The sequence below is a fragment of the Gossypium hirsutum genome, chromosome D12, assembly GCF_007990345.1.
Source record: "Gossypium hirsutum isolate 1008001.06 chromosome D12, Gossypium_hirsutum_v2.1, whole genome shotgun sequence".
In the NCBI taxonomy this organism is placed as follows: Eukaryota; Viridiplantae; Streptophyta; class Magnoliopsida; order Malvales; family Malvaceae; genus Gossypium; species Gossypium hirsutum.
The window spans coordinates 40,545,750-40,560,159 of NC_053448.1; the positions used below are offsets into that span (position 1 = coordinate 40,545,750).

At 31.5% G+C, this 14,410-nt stretch overlaps 2 protein-coding genes, 1 non-coding gene and 1 pseudogene across 3 annotated transcripts; 3 read left to right on the plus strand and 1 right to left on the minus strand.

Annotated features, from left to right (window-relative positions):
- The first annotated feature begins 1,411 nt into the window (after positions 1 to 1,411).
- On the plus strand, positions 1,412 to 2,137 carry LOC121203223 (putative ripening-related protein 1). Its single transcript, XM_041106705.1, has one exon. It carries the CDS (start codon positions 1,432 to 1,434, stop codon positions 1,993 to 1,995), a length of 564 nt encoding a protein of 187 aa, XP_040962639.1. The 5' UTR covers positions 1,412 to 1,431; the 3' UTR covers positions 1,996 to 2,137.
- Positions 2,138 to 5,145: 3,008 nt separating this feature from the next.
- Positions 5,146 to 7,086, minus strand: LOC107942960 (heat shock cognate 70 kDa protein-like; annotated as a pseudogene).
- A 1,815-nt stretch (positions 7,087 to 8,901) lies between these two features.
- On the plus strand, positions 8,902 to 9,210 carry LOC107942957 (putative ripening-related protein 2). The gene has a single exon (XM_041107995.1). The coding sequence runs from the start codon at positions 8,902 to 8,904 to the stop codon at positions 9,208 to 9,210; it is 309 nt and encodes a 102-aa protein (XP_040963929.1).
- A 1,435-nt stretch (positions 9,211 to 10,645) lies between these two features.
- On the plus strand, positions 10,646 to 10,729 carry TRNAL-CAA (transfer RNA leucine (anticodon CAA)). Its single transcript has one exon. It is a non-coding gene; the product is annotated as a tRNA-Leu (tRNA).
- The last annotated feature ends 3,681 nt before the right edge of the window (positions 10,730 to 14,410 follow it).

Sequence of the window (14,410 nt, forward strand, 5' to 3'; positions counted from 1 at the left end):
GTAGATGCCTCGGTTATTTCATATTAAAATCCAAAAAGGAATAAAAGAATCTAACTAGCAATTTTGGCTAATATACAGTTAGATTCTAATCTATCTTATTAACTGAATGGTTTAAATTCAGATTTTCATCCACTTTAGGTTACAAAAATTGACAAATTAGTCCCTCAACTTTAGTTTTTCAAAATTTAATATCCTACTTTACGAAAAATGAGGAGTTAGTCCAATTGGGTAACCATGCTAAACATTCTTATTAAATATCTAACTTGAAAACCAACGGTTCAACAATTTATATGCAAGAAATTAACAAAAATCAATAGTTTAATAATTTATATGCAATAAATTAACAAAAATAAGTGGTTCAAGTTCACGTGTTTACCAACAACTTGACTAATTTATCAGTTTTTATAATGTGCGAAGACCAAGTTTTGACAAATTGAAGGGATTAACTTCTTAATTTTTATAAAATAGAAGAATGAAATTCAAAATTAAACCAAATGAGGTTCGAGTTGGTGATAGAGGTGTCCATGGGCCGGGCCCAGCAAAATTTTTAGGCCCGTTTGCTAGACTTGGGCTCGACCGGTCCTAAAAAATGGGCCTAAAATTTTTCCCAAGCTCGGACCAAATAAAAATGCTAAAACCCAAGCCTAGCCTGGCCGTATTAAATTTTTTTATATATTTTTTAAAAATGTATAATACATCAAAAATACTAAAAATATTACAATAAATGTTTCCCAACAAATTAAAAAAACATGTATACTTAAATAACACTAAAATAAGTGGAACTTAACAAGTAAATGCCCCTAAAATAGTAACAAAATTAACAATAAAACAAGAGTTATACAATAACATCAAAATAGTAGCAACATAATAGTGAAATGGTAGCAAAATAGTGAGAAAACAACAAAAAAATAATAGCAAATTCGGGCTGGGCTCAGGTCAGAAAAGCTTTACTCGGGGCTTGACTCGTTTTCTAAACGGGCATTATCTTTTGTGCTCAAGTCTATTTTTAAGGTATATATCTTTACCAAATCCTCTCACTTTTTAGGCGGACCTTCGAATTGAACCGAATGACCCCGACCCATAAATAGATCATGATCATAAAATAATTTCTCCTAATTCACTTGCTTAAAATTTTAAAAAATTCCAAACTTTAACATAGAAACAAGATATGAGCCTTGTTACTTATATACGTGGAGGCATATTGTTGAACATTGTTATATTAAAAACAAGATTTATTGATGTTTTAACTTTATTATGATTCTAACCACGTAAATGAGGCAAAATTTAACCCTCAGTGACACATTGTTCACCTACTTGCGATACTTTTGATAAAATCACTTTAAAATTGTGAGGATTGTTTTCTATATAAAACCCCCACATCTTCATGTTCTTTGACAACAATCAACAAAGATTTAACAAAAGAAATTCAAGATGAATATTATCAAGGGATTTCCCACTGTTTTTCTTATCATTTGCTTTGTTTTAATTATCATAGATTGTTTGATGGTTGAAGCAGATACTTGCAAACCCAGTGGCAAGCTTAGAGGGAAAAAGCCTCCGCCGGGGCAATGCGATGATAATTGTTGTGAAGACGGAAAGTTTTACACAACGTATAAATGTTCACCACCTGTGTCGAGCCATACAAAAGCAAAGTTGACAATTAACAGCTTCGTAGCTGGTGGGGATGGAGGCGGACCATCGGAATGTGACAACCATTACCACTCGGATGATGAGCCTGTAGTGGCACTTTCGACCGGGTGGTTTAAAAACAAAAAGAGGTGTTTGAAGTATATCAAAATCCATGGAAATGGAAAAAGCGTGAAGGCTAAAGTCGTGGATGAATGTGATTCTACAAGGGGATGTGATTCGGAACATGGTTACCAGCCTCCTTGTCCTAACAACATTGTTGATGCCTCGAAAGCAGTTTGGAAAGCTCTTGGAGTTCCTGAAAATGATTGGGGCTTAATGGATATCTACTGGTCGGACACCAATTGATCTCTTTGACCATATTTTTAATTTATGTTTGCAGTTGAATAAAAACTTCTTATGTTTTATGATTTATAACGTTAAAATTAATAATAATGTAAAAAGTCATACATTTTATGTTTTATAAAATGATGAAACAATAATACTTTGCGTTGGGACCTCAGCTATACCATCTCTTAAGTTTCTCCTTATATTCAAACAACTCTTTGATCTGCTTGTTTTGTTACCATGTTCTATCCCTTATTTGAGCAACTGTCTGGACAAACCCTTAGACAATAGTCTGGACGTGCCTTTAAGATAGCCTATGTGCAATATAAAATTGACATTTTTGACTTTAATCTTCATGATGTGTTACACTATCAGCAAACGATCCCTAGGCCATGCTTTGTTCTATCCCTAATGATGCTGATCGAATTTGGAAAGGAAGAGGAGGAAGGATCAATTTGATCATCTCATACCTTATCATTTTATTTGGAGATCAAACTCGCTATTTTACTTGGATATGAAGAAAGTTATGAGATAAATATTCAATATAATTCAAGAGATAAATTCAACTATTAACTTATTATTTTAAGCTTATCAAAAAGATGCTTGAAGAGTTTTTGTATTAGCCTATATATAGGTTGTTGGTAAACTACATCTTGAGTGGCTATCGAGTGCATTTTGGGTGCTTTTGTACAGTGTTTTATTAATATTTTGATTTGTACTTTTGCACTCTTGTATTAGGCATTTTATTAGAGAGTTATTGAAATTTGTAAGTGAGGTTTTGGGTGAGTGGATTGTAACAATTGTGGTAATTATTAATCCAGACAATAAGTGATCTGAATGATTGTTGAATGAAATCATTCATTGAGTAAGGCTCTACAAACGTACGATTGTTGATCCACCTATTCCACATTCTTTTATTGCTTACTTTAAATTATCTTCTTCCAACTTTTCTCTGAACATCAGTTGGGATATTGAGTTAGGAAAGTTCTAACTTTTGTTTGAATATCAATTAGGACATCTTTTTAGGACAAGGAGCAAACTAACTTGTGCTTTTTCAATTGGTATCAAAGCGGGCATCAACAGTTGTTTAAACGTGATCCTCAGTTTGATTTACAACCATAAAATCCATAAAGGAACGTAGTTCAATTACTAGACCTTGTTGCTACTTGGTTAAGAAAATTATGCATATTGGAAGGCTTGCATGAGGATTTTCATCATTTTTATTAATGAAGTTGCCTAGGAAGCTTTTGAAGAAAGGTGGACTCGACTTATTGTGACTGTTGCTGATGGCATCATATATCCCAAAGAAAGAAGAAAATTCGTTGCTAAATATAAAAAAGGCTGCTCATGGAAATTCACAAGCTCTAAATGTCATATTTAGTGTAGTTGACTTGGATCAACTTAAAGTAATTTTTGTGTGTGAATTTGCTAAGGAGGAATGGACAATCTTGCAAAACCAACATAAAGGAAATAATACAGTGCGCATGTCAAAACTTTAATTTTTAACCAGCAGTTTTGAGAATCTAAGAATGCTTGAATATGAGTCTATTTCTGAATTTTATGCTAAGTTATGTGATATCTCTAATGAGGCTTTCTGTCTTATTAGTGAGAAAAGTTCTAAGGTCCTTGTCGGAACACTCTGCAATGAAGGTTACAACAATTGAGGAAGCAAAGGATATCACCACTCTTTGAGTTGGATGTGTTAATTGGTTCATTTAAAACCTTTTGAGTTGAATTTAAAGGAAGCAAAACGTAACAAAATGAGACCCGAAAAGAACATTGCTTTCAATGTTCAAAAGGTTGTTTCAATAGTAAAACAAACAACAGAATGAGCAATTCTCTTTGCTCATATATACCATAACCAGATTCTCTAAGAAGAGAGTACAATTAAATTTTAGTGGAATAATGAAGACTCACATAAAAGGAGGGAAATTTACGGCCAAAGAAAAAGGTTGTTCAATGCTATAAATGCAATGAATTTTATCATAATATAAAATTTTTCAAAAATTATAAACTAAATGAAAACTCTTCCAAATTAAAGAAGATTAAAAAGAAAAAAAATGTAAAAATTACATAAATTTAATCACTTTATTTTATTATTAGAATCGCTTTTTATTAACCCCGTTTAAAAAATGATGGCACGACTTTTACATTTTCATATGTCATTATTTGACTATTATGTGGCGGTACACATTAGAATATACTTATCAAACTAAACCTTAAACCCTTGCCAACAACTCAAAGCATTCTTTTGGTTTACTTTTTTTTTAATCAAATGACATGCCATATGCATATACTAATGTGTATCGATATATAACAAAACAAAACAACCAAATAGTGACATGTGAAATAGTGCTAAAGAAAAGCTACCCAAAAGATTAAAAATGACTAATTCGAATAGTAGATGAGATACTTTTATATACTTTAAAAGTTTTTTTTTAAATTTTTAAAAATTTTGAATAGATTTTACTTTTTGTAATTTTGGAAGCATTTATAATTTTATAAAATAAAATAATGACATGACATGACAACTATGAAATATACGTGAACCGTCACACAGTTAACCGCATCAATATCTTGTGTAATTTCTACCAATTTTATTAAATTTTAGTAGAATTTGTTTAATTTGACAAAAAATAGAAGGTAAGGACCAAATAGAAAAAGAGTTGGGGCCAAATTGGAAAAAGAATATTGTAAAAGTTGAGGGTTTAATTTGTGGTTATACTTAATTTTGAGATGGAGCTAACAAAATAGTATAAAAACAGAAGGATTAAATCCACAAAATTGATAAATACAAAGACTATCATTAAAATTTAACCTCTTTTCGTTTGTGATTTTTTTTTAATCAATAGGAAGCTTTCAAAGCTCCATACAAGTGAACAAGAGCCGTAACTCCAAATAAGATTGACAAAAAAATAAAAACGTGAAGGGCTAAATTTGAAATTATTCTAAAAAAACATTAAGGTCAATCTGATAATTAGAATATAATTTAGGGGCTATTTTATTATTTTACTTTTACACTGGTTGCAAAAGCTTTTACATCTACAATGATTCGTTTTATTTCCCTCTCAAAGTCACCTCCAAAGATAGATACATACATGCGTACAACCAAAGGAAAACAGAGGTAAAACACCATCAAATTTCATGTGCATGACAAGGTGTAAACTAGAATTAATCCACTTCTTCAATCTTGGGTCCTGCACCAGAGCCTCCAGAGCCAGCCTGAGCACCACCCATGGGCACATCACCACCACCACCTTGGTACATCTTAGCAATAATGGGATTGCATAATCCTTCAAGTTCCTTCAATTTGTCTTCCAATTCATCAACCTCAGCCAATTGGTTCAAGCCATTCAATGGTTTCATCAATGGCTTTCTCCATCTTCCCTTTATCTGATGGATCAAGCTTCCCAGCAATCTTGTCATCTTTAATGGTGTTCCTCATATTATAAGCATAATTCTCAAGTGCATTCTTAGCTTCAACCTTCTTCTTCACTTGTTCATCCTCAGCTTTATACCTCTCTGGTTCTTGTACCATTCTTTCTATCTCTTCTTTACTTAATCTTCCTTTATCATTAGTTATTGTGATCTTGTTCTTCACTCCTGCTGTCTTGTCTTCTGCAGACACGTTCAAAATCCCATTTGCATCAATGTCGAAACAGACATTGATTTGCGGCACACCTCTCGGTGCCGGTGGGATACCGGTCAGCTCAAATTTACCGAGCAAGTTATTGTCTTTAGTTCTTGCCCTTTCACCTTCATACACTTTAATCAAAACCCCCGGTTGATTATCAGCATAAGTAGAAAAAATCTGTTCTTTTTAGTCGGAATCATTGTATTCCTCGGAATCAACACCGTCATCACACCGCCGGCAGTTTCAATACCAAGATTAAGAGGTGTAAGTGTGTAACATCAAGAAGAAGCAAATCTTGTACTTTATCATCCCCTTCGCCACTTAAAATAGCAGCTTGTACAGCAGCACCATAAGCAGCTGCTTCATCAGGATTCATACTCTTACAAAGTTCCTTACCATTGAAGAAATCTTGTAAAAGTTGTTGAACTTTAGGAATCCTTGTCGACCCACCGACAAGAACAACCTCGTTAACTTGACTCTTATCAAGTTTAGAATCTTTAAGACATTTCTCAACAGGTTCCATACATTTCCTAAACAAATCCATGTTCAGTTCTTCAAACCTAGCTCTTGTAATAGTGGAATAAAAATCAATACCTTCATATAACGAATCAATTTCAATGGTGGTTTGAGCAGTAGATGACAATGTCCTCTTCGCCCTTTCACAAGCAGTCCTTAGCCGTCTCAACGCCCTTGCATTACTACTAATATCCTTCTTTTTGCTTCCTTTTAAACTCTTGTACAAAATGATTCACCAACCTATTATCAAAATCCTCGCCGCTGAGATGAGTATCACCGGCGGTGGCTTTAACTTCAAAGATCCCTTCTTCAATCGTCAACAATGAAACATCAAAAGTACCCCCACCGAGATCAAAGATCAAAACATTGTTTTCACTAGATTTCGAACCTTTCTTATCCAAACCATAAGCAATAGCAGCAGCAGTTGGTTCATTGATGATCCTTAAAACATTTAAGTCCAGCAATGGCACCAGCTTCTTTGTAGCTTGTCTTTGTGAATCATTAAAATAAGCAGGGACTGCAATAACAGCATTTTTCACAGTTTGACCCAAATAAGCCTCAGCAACCTCCTTCATTTTAGTTAACACCATTGAAGATCTCTCTTTTGCAGCAAACTGTTTCTCTTCACTTTTATAAGTAACCACAATCATTGGCTTATCACCAGGACCAGCAACCACCTTGAATGGCCAATGCTTCATATCGCTTTGCACTGATGGGTCAGTGAACCGACGACCAATGAGACGTTTAGCATCGAACACAGTGTTTGAAGGGTTCATAGCGACTTGGTTCTTGGCTGCATCACCAATAAGCCGCTCGGTGTCAGTGAAGGCAACGTAAGGAGTGGTGCAGTTGCCTTGATCGTTGGCTATTATCTCCACTCGATCATTTTGCCACACCCCAACACAACTGTACGTGGTTCCGAGATCAATCCCGATTGCTTTTCCTTCGGCTTTGGCCGCCATTGTTTATCAACAAACAGTAGGTACAAGAAGAAACTAAACTGAATGGTTTTGAGAGATTCTTTTTGTTTAGTCAACTTGGGTCTGCTGAATATTTCTGGTTGAAGAGCTAATGGGGAAGAGGGGTGGTATTTTATACATGAAACAATGGGAATAAGCAAGAAATTAGCAGAGAAATGTAGAAAGTAATGGAGATTTGAAGAAGAAACAAAAGAAGACAGCCCAGGTCAGGGTGATAAAGCCGGAGAAATCTGGAATTACTAGAACCCACTAACATTGGGTTTGGATGGGCGATTGGATGCGGTGCAATACGTTTAGCTTACTTTTTGTCTCACGCTACAGTATCGCTATAGTATCTAATCTCACCGCCACCGCTATTTTTATACTAACCGCAGGTAAACGCAGCGCTCATCCAAACTCACCCTAAGACTGTGTTAGTTCAAACGTAAATGTTTATAGTGATTTAATAGGTTAAATCAAAGTTTGCAACTCAACATAATCATTATTCTTACACAATCTGAATTTGGTATCCTCGCATTGGAGTTTAAATATTTTTTGTTTAGGCTTTACAAATATTCCATTTTCATATGATAATTATTCTCACATTGTATTTGAACTTTTAAGGTTTTTAATAAAGATGTTTTCACTTCTAAAAACATTTTTAAGCTCATGCTCCTTTTTAGGTTGACCTGTCTCACTCAAAATCCCATTTTACTATTAAAAAATAAAAAAAAATAAAAAAATATTTTATTTGATATTTTATATATTTTTATAAATAAATTTAAACTTTAAAATATTTTTTATTATTTAAATTGAATTTGGGCCGGGCCAGGCCGACTCAATGTGCAAAAATCCTTATCCAAGCTCGACCTTAGTTGGGTTGGGTCTATTGGGCCGAGTGGGATACCCGACCTTGGGACATGTCTAATTTTCAAGAACTAACTTGAACAAAAAAAAGTTCAAGCCCCAATGTAAGAACAATTGCCAAGTTCAGGGTCTAACTTGAATAAAAAAAATTCAGATTCCAATATGAGAAAAGTTGCCAAGTTCAAACCCTAAAAAGTGATTTAACCCTTTTTTATTTAAAATGTGTTGTTAGTATCTATACTTATATAGAATTTGAGATTTGGTTCCTATACTTTAAAACATAATAATTAAATCTTCCTATATTTTCAATTTAAAAATCCTAATTTAATCATTATTGTCGTCTGTAGTTTTTGTCAAAACTTGTCAACATATTTATATTCTATCAATCATATGTCACATCATATAAGAATAGTTTAATCAAAATTTTAAGTTGACAAATTTGATAGAAAAAAATTTCAATTTTAATGACTGGACTGAGATTTTTAAATAAAAAAATAGGAGGAATTATATTTTAACTTTCTAAGTACAATGACTAAATTTTAAATTATGTTAAAATATAAGGACTAACTATAGATTTTAACCTTTTTCTCGGTTTCACTTGTTTGTTGTAAGAAGACTTTCAGGCCCAAGGAGCCATGTCCAAAAGGTCCAAGTTTCCTTCTATATTAGCCATTTGGGTAAATATACAATTTTGTACCTAAATTTGGCTTCAAGGTTCAAATTAGTACCTAAACCTTTTTAGGATAAATATCAAAACTATACATAAACACTAATCCATTATGTAATTTGATAAGAGGGAAAATAATTCTCCTTTACATTCTTTATATTTTTGCAAGTGTTGGAGTTCAAACATGCAGGCCTAGTAGAAAGATTAGAGGGAAAAATCCTCTATCGAGGCAATGTAATCTTGAAAATGGCGCAAACTGTTGTAAGGATGGAAAGTAATATACGATGTATAAGTTTTTACCACTTGTCTCAAGTAGTACAAAAGCAACATTGACAATTAACAACTTCGAGGCTGGTGGAGATGGCGGTGGACCATCAGAATGTGACAATCAACACCACTCAGATATTGATCCTGTAGAGGCACTTTCGATCGGGTGGTATAACCACGGAAAGAGGTGTTTAAAAGATATCAATATTTGTGGAAATGGAAAAAGTGTAAGTGCTAAGGTTGTGGACAAATGTGATTCTACGATAAGATGTGATTTTGACCATTCTTACCCTAACAATATTGTTTATGCCTTGAAAATAGTTTGAAAGGTTCTCGAAGTTTCTGAAAGTGATTCGAGTGAAATGGATATCTATTAGCCAAACACCCCAGTTGATCTCTTTAACTATGTTTTTAATGTTTATCTATATTAGGATAAATATTTCTAATTTTTGGTGTTTTAAGTTAATGTTAAATTAATATTAATTTAAGAGTCTTACATTGTATGTTTTGTATATTGTTAAAGCATTAAAATTATGTCTTAAATCTTAAGTTTAATTAAACCAAACATTTCCAAATTATATTCTAGATCCTAAATTGGTCATTAAATTTTAAATTTTGTTAACTGAGTCCTCAAAACGCTTGTATTGTCTTAACCATGTCCTTCTCTCACGAGGCTAGAACTTTAGTCTCGCAATCTGTGCGGCCTTAAACAAATTCTTCTCTCCAAAAACGCCTAAGTTAGCCTAACTCCCAACAATTGAGGGTTCAACTAAAATTCCTCCAAGGCACCAACGCAAAGCGGAAGAACTCAAAGATGAACAAACTTTGAAATATAAAAATAAAGCCACAGAAAAACTAAAAGCACAAGAGAGAAAGTTTTGAGTGAATGCTCTCAAGAATTCTATAACTCAATGAAGTGATTTACAATGAGGGGGAAAGACCTCTATTTATAGTTGAGTCTCCTCAAATTCAACGGTACAGACTAAAGTACATCAACGATTAAGATTAAAGCTTATAGACAACTCAATTCTGACGTGTTAAAAAAATATACAATGCTATTAACATTTAAGAGAGTATTTCTTTTTTCTTTTTTCTTTTTAATTCAAGCAGCTCTCACATTAAGTACACACATGTTTGCGATTTAATTAACATATTTTAAATATGTTTCACATTAGATCTGAGATAACATTCAACACTCAAACTAATGGCGAGGTTGATAGAAAAATCTAATCAATACAATATTGATATTTTGATGATTCAATTTAAATATTTTAAATTTTGAAATCAATATAAAATTTCAACAATTATTTAAAGACAATAAAAATCCTGTCAAGCATAAATTGACATGTAGATGCCTTGGAGATGAATATGCTACAAATCAAAGCTCATATGGGAATGTTTTATTAGTGTTGTTTTCGAGTATTTAATTTAGGCAAATATATGTTTAGTCGGATTGGTCCTTTTCAATGTTTACATATTTTGTTAATTTGGACTTCATTATAAAAAAACATCAACAATTTTAACCTCAACATTTACATATTTACAAAAATATTAGGACTAAATTTGTTAAATATATCAACCCAAAACTAGCACTCTCTCCACCATCCTCTCCTCCGCAATGATACCATTATCAAGACTATCCAGATACAAACTTAGTTTCTTCGCGAGGAATTGTTAGCTTCCACATTCAAATTAACATACATAGCTGTTAGCTAAAAGATAAGGAATAAATATTTTAATATGAAAGATTTTACACAAGTAGTCAGGATGGCCGAGTGGTCTAAGGCGCCAGACTCAAGTTCTGGTCCTCGTGAGAGGGCGTGGGTTCAAATCCCACTTCTGACATTTTTGTTTTCTAATTTTTCCTGGTTCCTTTTCTTTCCTTCTAATGACGGGCCTTACCATCGGGTGTTAAGAAATTGAATAAATGAAAATTTTAAGTTAAATTATACAATTGATCCCTATATTTTTTTATTTTAAATAATTTACCCTCTATTTTCCTCACTTCTTCATTTTTTTAATATAGTTTTTTTTTGTCTTCCATTTGTTAAAACTAGTCCCTATACTTTTATTTTGATATTGGATATTTCCTGTACATTCTATTTAATCTTCCTTTTAATTAGTTTTTCTGCGTTAAAAGAAATAGAGAAAGGAGGAAAATAGAGGGAGAAGCAGAAGAGAATGGAAAATAAATAAATAAAAAAGAAAGTTAAAAAAACATAAAAGAAAAAAAATTAAATTTACTTAAAACGAAAAAATATAGGGAGCAATTGTATAATTTAACCTAAAATTTTCGTTTGAAATGATGATTTAACGTGTCATGTCAGTTTACTGTTACATTGTTAACAACAATTAATGGCTTAGGGACTAAAATGGTACAACATGATAACGTAAATAACTAAAACGTAACATTTCAAACATAAATTACTAAAATATAACTTGAGACAAACAAAAATGACTATTTTAATAGTTTACTCACAAATATATTGTATGATTTGATTCTTTTAATAAATCATATACATAATTCATGTTAGTATAAACATTTCATTTTAATCATAATATATTTTCATATTTGTACAAACATAGAAATGAAGCCTTTTTGCGGTGTGTTGTTTAGTACTTTCTCTGAGGCTGTGTCACTATTAATGCATGTTTTAATTTCCCCCACTCTTTAATTGCTATTTAATAGTAGCTTTGACCATGATTACACTAAAAAAATTAAACTTTAGTAAAATAAAAGTTAATTTTTAATATGCCACCTAGAACTGTTCATAGGTCGGACCCATTTAAAAAGTGGGAGAATTTGGATAAAAATATAAGTTTGAAAATGGGTTTAGGCAAAAAATAAGGCCCGTTTAAAAAATAGGTCGAGCCTCGAGTAAGACATTTTTTACCCGGGCCCAACCCGACTTGAATTCACAAAATGACAAAAAAATATGTTATTTTTTGTTGTTTTAATGCTATTTTCTTGTTTTCTCTCCATTTTGCTACCATTTCACTATTATGTTACTACTATTTTATTATTATTGTTTGGATATTGTATAACACTTGTTTTATTCTTAATTTTGTTATTATTTTAGAGGCATTTGCTTGTTCAGTTACATCTATCTTAGCGTTATTTAAGTATACATATTTTTTAAAATTTATTTTCAATTTGTCGGGAAATATTTATTTTAATACTTTTAGCAGTTTTATCTGAGTTAAGCTTGTGCAAAATTTTAAGCACATTTTTCGGACTAGACCTAATAAACGGGCCTAAATTTTTGGTTGGACCCGACCCACCCAGCACACCTCTAATGCCACCAAATCAAGTATATATATAAATCAATGCTAACAATAAATTACTCTTTGAAATTTTTGCCTCATAAATTAAAATTTTTTATTGGATAAAAATAATATAAAAATTATTTTTTAATTCAAATAAAATAAATTTAAATATAATAAATTATTTTATTTTCTTTCTAATTGCTATCTTTAATGCTATAATTATGTCATAACAGTCCGAATTGTATTTAAAGTTTATTATTTTTAAATTATATTTGTATTGTATTATATGTCTATAAAAGATAAATAAATTTAATAAAAAATTGCTCAATATATTTTTAGATATAACTATTACATTAAAATAACTTTTTATAGATAAATCTAACAAATGAGCTCATTATTTAGTAAAATAGGATAACTCTTAGATTATTCAACAAAGTAGGTGTATTTTTTTCACACAATTATCTCATCACATCAGATAACAGGTTCATTATGTATGTGACACTATCAAACTTTAAAAAAACAATTAACTACGAATTCAGGTAAGGTAAGCTAAAATTTATTTAAGAAAATAGTGCAAGTTCTCTGTTCTCCAGAAAAGTTAAGCGTAAACTACATTGGTAGCCACCTAATTATTGATATTTTTTTTTGTTACATAATTATAAAAAGTTACAAAATAGTCACCCAACTGTTAGATTTTGTCTTTTTTTTCTTTTTACCAACGGCTAAAGGAAAAAAGATGTGACAATTTTTAAATTTGGCATGATAGTAACTCTAACCCTCAATGTTTATAAATTGCGTCAATGTAGTCTTGATTCTAGAAAAATTAACCCTTAACATTTACACATTGTGTAATTTGGCCCTCTTCTTTTTTCTTTTTACTTTTTTACTTTTTGTTGTAACTCTTTCACCTAAAAAGCTAAAAAAAATTATCAACTAAATTTGATAAAACAATATACAAAAAAACAACAACATAAAAACCCAAAAATCCAATGAAATAATTTTAATTTTTTTCTCATTCTTTTTAAATTCACCTTCAATGTCACAAAGAAAAACAAAACTACAAAAAATATCAAATTACATAATGTGTAAATGTTTAGGGTTAAAATTGTTATTATGCCAATTTTAAAAGTTACCATGTTTAGGGGAGAGCAATTTTCGATTTTACCCGAAAAACTGACCAATTTGGTTTTTTTTGTTTCAGTTTAGTTGGGTGGGGCAAGTTGGTTGGTTTTTATCTCAATTTAATTGGTTAATTATATCGATTATCGGTTTTAGAATCTCAAAACTGAACTAGTTGAAAAATTGACTTATTTTATATTATTTTTAAATTATTTAAAATATATTTATTTTTTATAATATATAATCTGTATAACCATATAACCTTACCCAATAACCCAATGTCAGTTAACCCAAAAAGTCAATTGAATCAAAGTTGGTTGGGTTTGGTGACTATGCCTCGACATGCGTGCACCAAGGCAAAGAATCAACACAAAATTATCAAGTTTAAAACAACTTATATGTAAGTGTGACAGGTCAATTGTAATATTTGTGTTACAATGGAATATAAAATATTCCTAGGATCGAACCCAATAGAGATTGGGTGATAAAATGACTAACAATGAGAATGCATGCAAATATGAAATCTAACTAGCTACTTGCTAAGTGATATAGTACGACAACTCATCATCAAAGATTAATTACAATATCTAACACTTAGAAGGACTAAATAGCAACACAGTCAAAAGTGTACAAATATCAATTCAAAAAAATAAAGTGGTCAGTTGACTTCCATGCTACTAATCAATTCTTGGATTAGGGAACTAAAGGGTTCAACCTCCTAATTGGTTCAATTTTACCTTTTTGTCACCAATTTATTCAATTAGACGATTTAGTCTAGTTTATCTCTCGATCTCACTAAACTAAATCAGGATGATCGAATTGGTTCTCAATAGGATCTCCTTTCTATCTCACCTATCTAATTGTTCATCTAGAGACGTCAATTCTAGGTTTTAAATTCTATTCGATTTAGTCTAGTTTTTTTTACGATTTAGTAATTAACCCCAAAACTAATCATGCAACTTTTCCATCAACCAACCACCATGAGATTTACTTACTACCCATCATCAACACACAATCATTAGTCAAATATATGCTCAAATGATTCATTAAAGAAAGCATAAAAAGCAAGGTTAAGAAAAACTTAAGGTATTTTGATGGAGTTTTTGTAGAAGATGACAACAACAACAATGAAGAAGAAAA